Raw genomic sequence first — 7,036 nt, 5'->3', positions numbered from 1 at the left:
TATTTTTTATTTATTTTATTCATTCGATTGTTTAATAAAAAATATATTCAATTTTATTATTTGTTTATTATTATTATTTATTTTTATTTATATATTGATTTGATTAATATATTTGTATTATATCATTTTTATATTATTATTATTTATATTTTGTATTATTATTTATTATTATTATCATTTTTATTTTTATTTATCATTTTATATTATATTATTCATTATTTAATGAATTTAATATTTATTATGAAATCATTTATTAATTATTTCATTTTATAATGATATATTATTTAAATTATTTTGTTATATCACATTGATTATTCAATATTTAATGATATAATTTAATGATATAAGATTAATATAATAGACATAAATAAAATGATGAATATTGAAACAATCATTTAAAATCAAAAATAAATAATAAAAAATAAGAATATAATATAAATAATAAAGAATAAAGAAAAGAAAGATAATAAAAGAAATAAATAATAAATATAAATTAAATGATAATAATAAAATCAAATAATAAATAAATGATAAATAAATATTAATAATCAAAAATATAATAATAATAAAAATTAAAATTAAATCAAAATAATCAAAACAAGAAATGAAAATATGAATCAAATGAAAATAAATAAAATAGAAAAATAAGAAATAAAGAAATAATAAGAATAAAGAAGAATAATAAGAAAGAAAAGAAATATAAATAATAATAATAAATTAAAATAAAATAAGAAATGAAAAATATAATAATAATAAATAATAATAATATGAAAGAATAAAGATAATAATAATATAAAATGATGATATTAAAGAAATTATTAAAATATAAAATAAAGATAAAAGAAAACAATGAAATATAAAATAAATTCATTTTAATCTAATTCATTTAAATAATTAAATAATAAAATTATTTTATAATAATGAAATATTTCATAAATATAATAAAAATGAACAAATAAAAGAATAGAGAAAAATAAATAAAAGAATAATAAATAATAAATTAAAATAAACAATATATTAAAAAGAAAAAAAGAGAAAAAATTATATATATAAATAAAAATCATAAAAATAAAAAAGAATAAAATAAATTGCATAAATAAAATAATGTTAAATAATTTGCATCAATAAATTAAACGCTTTTTTATTGCATATTTCTAATTTCTATAATAAAAAATGCATCATTTATTTCATCATTATTTTCATCATTTATTTTCTCATTTTGAATTATTCTTTTTTATCTTCTTTCATTTTATAATCTCAACATTCTACTTTTATTCTTTTCATCTTCTTCTACTTCATAATTTCACTTTTTTCTTTCATGTCCTTCTTTTTCATCATTTCTCTTCCTTTTTCTCTTATTTCCTTTTTTCGTAGCCGATCTCTATCAGGTATAACAGCTTGAGTAAATAAATTAATATTTTTTTTGTTTCAATTCAAGACTCTTTCTACCTAAATAAGTACCAGGAGGTGATATTCCAAGACTCACTAAACTCATATCACTTCCAACAATATTTGCAATTCCTCCTCCAAGAGAATGTCCCGTAAGTATAATTGGTATTTTTGGTTCCATTTTCTGATGTCTTTCAACAATTTTCTTTGCAATTGTAACTAAATAGAAAGGAGTTCGTGGCAAAGCCTTTGAGCCAAAAATTGAGAGAAAATTACTTAATTTTGTCATACTTTGTTTTGTAAAGAATTGAGTTATTATAACAGATGTTTGTGGAATTATGGATTCTGTAAATAATTGAATATCATCGAGTAGATCAGAAACTGAATTTGTACCTCTAAACGCAATTACTTTAACTCCAATTTTACTATTATTTGCTACTAAATAATGCATTATTTCTTCAACATAAAATTTAATTGACCAACCTTTTTTTTTGAAGATATCCTGAAATTCTTTCGTACTCACTTGATTCATTTAATTTATCTGAATATGCTAAATAGCTTAAACATGCATACTCTTTGGTTTAATACTATATGGATCTTTAGCACATAGATGAGAATAAATTCTAGGATCATCTCTTGATGGTAACTCTACTCTTTGGCTTTGTTGTTCAAATGTTTTTGTTATATTAATAAATGAGTTATTGTGTATTACGTTATCATATATTTCATAGATATAATTTTGTTTCTTCTCAAGACTAATTAAATTGATGTTCTTTATAATTTCTTGATGATCGGCACTATTATATGATGATTTTTTTTAAATAGACATCAATATAACTTGCGATAAAAATAAATCCACAAATAATAAGTATAAACAAGAAAAGAAAAAGGATAATTGTGGAATTATACTACTTGTATTTCTTTCTTGATCACCTCTTTCTTGTAGTCCGTTATTTTTAGTTAATTTAATTTCTTTTGTTTGTTGGTCTACTTGTTTAATTTTATTTTCGTTACTTTCATTCTCTTCTTGAGCTACTTTTTCTTCTTTTCTATTTAGATCATATGGACAGAAAGAAAGAATAAATAATACCCAATAAGGGATCATGTTTTTTCCTCTTTTAGATGCATCAATCGTAAGATCAAACAAATAATAAATAAAATAAACAAAAGGGACTGATAATACTAATCCTAAAACAACTATGACAATGCGTTTAATTGTTTTATTATTAATTAGAATATTTTCATTTAATGTGTTAAATAAATTGAAAAATGGTATCCAAGATAATAAATAATGTATTTTTGATCTGTTTTGTCTCTCAGATATATTTCGTATCCCCTTTTTTAGGTCTGATATAATCATAAATACATAGATTAAACCTATTAAACTACATCCAAACAATAAATAAAACCAACAAATCAAACTACTAATACTTGCTACTCCATGTTTCTTCTCACAAAATTTACTATAAATAAAACCTATAATGATTGAAATAAATAAAACTAAAATACCAAAATAATTTATAAATATTGTTTTAATATTTTCTTTATCATCTACTTCATCATTTTTTTGTTGATCATTTCCTTGATTATTTGTATTGTCAATTCCTTTTTCAAATAGTAATTTTAATGGTTGACACTCTGTTTTTATAAAAAATGAAACAAATCTAATTATTAATAAAAATATTAAAATACATATATAATATAACATATTAAAATATAGTCGTATAATGAACTTTGGTGTATGTAAATAAAAGATGTAATAAACATTAAAGATATTCCAACTAACATCATTATTATTACCCAAAATAAATGGATTTGAAGCATAATTGAAATATAACGTAATATAGTTAATGTTAATGGTCTATCTTTAATACTATTAAAAGAAATCATCTGATAGTATACTTTTAAAGATAATTACACTGCATTTATATTATTTTATTTATAACTTTTCTATTTTTTAAAATGTTCTTATTTTATATTTTTAAATTGATAAAACATCATTTTTTTATATTTTTCAATTCCTTTTATGATATTTCTTTATTTTTTACATTAAACCATTTAAGAGTATTCTCTTCTTTATTAATTTAAATCCAATAACCTATATTTTTTTAAAGAAATTTATTTATTTACTTTTTGGATTACTCATTAATTGTAGATTCCTTCAGTTCTTTTAAAAAATTCTTTTTTTTTAAATTCAATTAATAAATAAAGCTTAAAAAAACTAAATGTGGAAACAATTTTTAGACAAAAAAATTGAAAATGTGAAGAAAAAATTTAATTTATTAAATAATCTTTAATTCATTTAATTAATTAAATTATTTTCAATTTAGTAATAGGATTCAAAAAAATTACTTTCATTAAGTGTTAGAATTATAAATAAATAATTGAGAATTTTAATGATTCTAACAAAATAACTTTAGATTAATCAATAAATTTATTCAATTAATTTATTATCATAACTAATTAATTACAGATTTTCATTTTCTTCTCAATTATTCCTTTTAAGTATTTTAGTCATTTCTATTATTTGAAATTGATTGTATTATATTTTTAATAAAATAGGTCCAAATATATTTATAAAAATTATTGTAAATTCCTTATTTTTATATTTATTGTAACTTTTATATAAAAGTGTTAATTATTAAACACCCCTACATTTGAATTTTATGAACAACAAGTAATGTTTATTTATTTGACTTTATTATCTCTACTTCTATCATACTGTTCATTTCTAATATTATCATTTTAGAATATTCCTCTTCTTTTAATGTCCTTCCAGAGTTGGATCTAAAAAACATTAAGTCTTCATGTTTTTTTTTTCTATTAATTCTTTGTAATACATACATATTTGTGGAAATCTATTTGTAGTACTAATGTTCATATTCTTCTTGTTAATTCTTTTTGTATTAATTTGTTGATATTACAGTGATTATTTCTACATATATTATTTCTCTATTTTCTTTGAACTTCTTTTTTAGTTCTTTATATTTCTTTTGTATATATAATTTATTTCTATATACATATCTTAAAACATATTAACACCATTAATATACCATTTATTATCTTTTTCATTTTGATATTGTATATCTTCTTTCATAAATGATTATTATTGTTGTTAAATCATTATTGGAAGTGATAACAATTTCTTCATTACTAACACAGTTGAATCAAGTTTATTGAAATAGTTAAATGGTATATGTTTATTTATTCGTTTAATAATCACCTTTTGGTGTGTTTCTTATTTCCATTCATAATAAAATAATTGATATATAGAATAGTATTAGTAAAATTTTATACTATTTTAATGAATCATTTTGGATCATCCTATATTTAATATTTACTATTATGGTTCTTGTTTTTACTACTTGGACAAATCTATTTCTTTTTATATTCAATGGTCTCAATCTCATTACACTCTTTCCTTATCATTAAATACTTACTTATATTTTTCTTATACCCTCTTTTTTCTTTCAATTCAAATAGACTGTTTATATTATCTTTTCATTTAATTGGATTACATTAATTCATTGAATTTAATCTTCTTATAAAATCATTTCTTCCTTCTTTTTATTTATCCTTTTCTTTCTCTTTTGTTATTTCTTTAGACTTGCTTTTGTTCTTTATTTTGATGTTTTTAATATTTTTTATGTTTTATTATCTATTTATTTCTGTTATGGTAATATGTTTGTTTCAACTAGACTTATTGTTAAACTAATTATGATGTTGAAAACTTTAAAAAGATGTGTGAAATCATTCACACTTATTATTTAGCATGACCATTATAATAATTTTTATTCTGATAATTATTGTTTTTCTGTCCATACAAAATACTCATTTTTACTCACTCTTCTCATACTTAGTTTTCTTGGCTATTATGGTTTTTCCTTCTTTTATTAAGACTGTTTTATTGTTTTCAAGTATCTTATAATTGGTCTTTTCTTTAGTAAGAGGTATGAAAAGAATATAAAATAAATAATTTATTTTATTTTTGTTTATTTCTCTATTTATTTATTATTACAAAACTAAACAAACTGCCAGTTAAAAATGAGGTATTGAGTTACTCTTTTAAGGGATTTGGTTACACCCATAACCAAAACGTAACTTTCTCGCAAATTGTTCAATTCCTTGGTCCGTAATTCTTGAATCAAATATAGGAATACCAGAATTTACTAAAAGAGTAATGTATCTTTCTGGTACTAAGATAGAAGTGATCAATGTTCCTTTCAAGGCTAATGCTTTGTGGCATCCTTTCTTTACTTTTTTTTCATGGATTTCAAATCCATAAAAAGATAAGGTATCTTTAAGAAAATTGAGGGTCCATCCACCTTTTTCATATGCAGTTAATGGTTGATGTCCAAATTGACATTGGATAATTTCATCGATATTAATAATTGGACCTCCATTTTCTTGGAACTCTTGCAGAATGACTGTGTGTCCATTAACTATCTTTCTAGAGCTATGAGACATATGTCTCTCACAATTGACACACCTATTCCCAAGAAGGAAAAGAATGTGCTCAAGAAAATGTGATTGGTAAATGGTTCTGCTCACATGATTTCTCTGATTTATTTTATTTTTTAGAACAGATTTGTTTTGATTTAATGGTTGTATCTCTTTGACTATGGCTTCAATACTGCTATCTACTTTTTCTTCACCTGTATTTGGAGTGCAACCCCTTTCTTGGATTGGACATTGTGGAGGAGTGACTTCAAAGTCTTGTTCGGAATCTGATTGGAACATGGATATATTTAAATCTAGTTCTTTTTATTTTAAGTTTTTTTCGATTTTTTATTCAATAAAGTGTGAAAATTAAATTTTACTTTTATTGGAATTTGAAAATCATTGTTTACTCTTATTCTTATTTTTTGATGCTTTTTATTTTTGTGTTACATTAAAATCATAACATCTTTGTTAAATTTAATTGCTAAAAATAACTCAATTTGGCAACGAAAAAAAGGAAATAAGAGAAAAATGAAGAGAAAGAATGATATAAAAGAAAAAAGTGAAATTATGAAGTAGAAGAAGATGAAAAGAATAAAAGTAGAATGTTGAGATTATAAAATGAAAGAAGATAAAAAAGAATAATTCAAAATGAGAAAATAAATGATGAAAATAATGATGAAATAAATGATGCATTTTTTATTATAGAAATTAGAAATATGCAATAAAAAAGCGTTTAATTTATTGATGCAAATTATTTAACATTATTTTATTTATGCAATTTATTTTATTCTTTTTTATTTTTATGATTTTTATTTATATATATAATTTTTTCTCTTTTTTTCTTTTTAATATATTGTTTATTTTAATTTATTATTTATTATTCTTTTATTTATTTTTCTCTATTCTTTTATTTGTTCATTTTTATTATATTTATGAAATATTTCATTATTATAAAATAATTTTATTATTTAATTATTTAAATGAATTAGATTAAAATGAATTTATTTTATATTTCATTGTTTTCTTTTATCTTTATTTTATATTTTAATAATTTCTTTAATATCATCATTTTATATTATTATTATCTTTATTCTTTCATATTATTATTATTTATTATTATTATATTTTTCATTTCTTATTTTATTTTAATTTATTATTATTATTTATATTTCTTTTCTTTCTTATTATTCTTCTTTATTCTTAT

General features: G+C 19.8%; 2 protein-coding genes across 2 annotated transcripts, besides 28 other annotated features; both read right to left on the bottom strand.

The window, feature by feature from the left end:
- Positions 1–62: a sequence feature (AT_rich).
- A 2-nt stretch (positions 63–64) lies between these two features.
- Positions 65–220: a microsatellite.
- Positions 221–225: 5 nt separating this feature from the next.
- Positions 226–360: a sequence feature (AT_rich).
- A 36-nt stretch (positions 361–396) lies between these two features.
- Positions 397–524: a microsatellite.
- A 6-nt stretch (positions 525–530) lies between these two features.
- Positions 531–558: a sequence feature (AT_rich).
- Positions 559–728: a microsatellite.
- A 10-nt stretch (positions 729–738) lies between these two features.
- Positions 739–866: a microsatellite.
- Positions 741–920: a microsatellite.
- Positions 921–940: 20 nt separating this feature from the next.
- Positions 941–1,084: a microsatellite.
- Positions 1,085–1,181: 97 nt separating this feature from the next.
- Positions 1,182–1,367: a microsatellite.
- Positions 1,368–1,403: 36 nt separating this feature from the next.
- Positions 1,404–1,425: a sequence feature (AT_rich).
- Positions 1,412–1,921, bottom strand: EDI_333120 (uncharacterized protein; the record flags this gene model as incomplete). Its single annotated transcript, XM_001736391.1, has 1 exon — positions 1,412–1,921. The coding sequence occupies one exon, from the start codon at positions 1,919–1,921 to the stop codon at positions 1,412–1,414; it is 510 nt and encodes a 169-aa protein (XP_001736443.1).
- Positions 1,922–2,877: 956 nt separating this feature from the next.
- Positions 2,878–2,931: a sequence feature (AT_rich).
- A 99-nt stretch (positions 2,932–3,030) lies between these two features.
- Positions 3,031–3,108: a sequence feature (AT_rich).
- A 204-nt stretch (positions 3,109–3,312) lies between these two features.
- Positions 3,313–3,404: a sequence feature (AT_rich).
- Positions 3,405–3,488: 84 nt separating this feature from the next.
- Positions 3,489–3,518: a sequence feature (AT_rich).
- Positions 3,519–3,557: 39 nt separating this feature from the next.
- Positions 3,558–3,599: a sequence feature (AT_rich).
- A 64-nt stretch (positions 3,600–3,663) lies between these two features.
- Positions 3,664–3,859: a microsatellite.
- A 70-nt stretch (positions 3,860–3,929) lies between these two features.
- Positions 3,930–3,950: a sequence feature (AT_rich).
- Positions 3,951–3,955: 5 nt separating this feature from the next.
- Positions 3,956–4,035: a sequence feature (AT_rich).
- A 9-nt stretch (positions 4,036–4,044) lies between these two features.
- Positions 4,045–4,572: a repeat region.
- Positions 4,573–4,624: 52 nt separating this feature from the next.
- Positions 4,625–4,867: a repeat region.
- A 54-nt stretch (positions 4,868–4,921) lies between these two features.
- Positions 4,922–5,303: a repeat region.
- A 61-nt stretch (positions 5,304–5,364) lies between these two features.
- Positions 5,365–5,402: a microsatellite.
- Positions 5,403–5,454: 52 nt separating this feature from the next.
- Positions 5,455–6,129, bottom strand: EDI_333110 (uncharacterized protein; the record flags this gene model as incomplete). The annotated part of the gene is made up of 1 exon (XM_001736390.1): positions 5,455–6,129. The coding sequence occupies one exon, from the start codon at positions 6,127–6,129 to the stop codon at positions 5,455–5,457; it is 675 nt and encodes a 224-aa protein (XP_001736442.1).
- A 212-nt stretch (positions 6,130–6,341) lies between these two features.
- Positions 6,342–6,517: a microsatellite.
- Positions 6,518–6,614: 97 nt separating this feature from the next.
- Positions 6,615–6,758: a microsatellite.
- Positions 6,759–6,829: a sequence feature (AT_rich).
- A 3-nt stretch (positions 6,830–6,832) lies between these two features.
- Positions 6,833–6,906: a microsatellite.
- A 1-nt stretch (position 6,907) lies between these two features.
- Positions 6,908–7,036: a microsatellite.

Source organism: Entamoeba dispar, genomic scaffold, assembly GCF_000209125.1.
Source record: "Entamoeba dispar SAW760 scf_1105229459809 genomic scaffold, whole genome shotgun sequence".
In the NCBI taxonomy this organism is placed as follows: domain Eukaryota; phylum Evosea; order Mastigamoebida; family Endamoebidae; genus Entamoeba; species Entamoeba dispar.
Note: the sequence above shows the minus strand (reverse complement) of the source record. Positions and strands in the feature narration are given on the sequence as shown.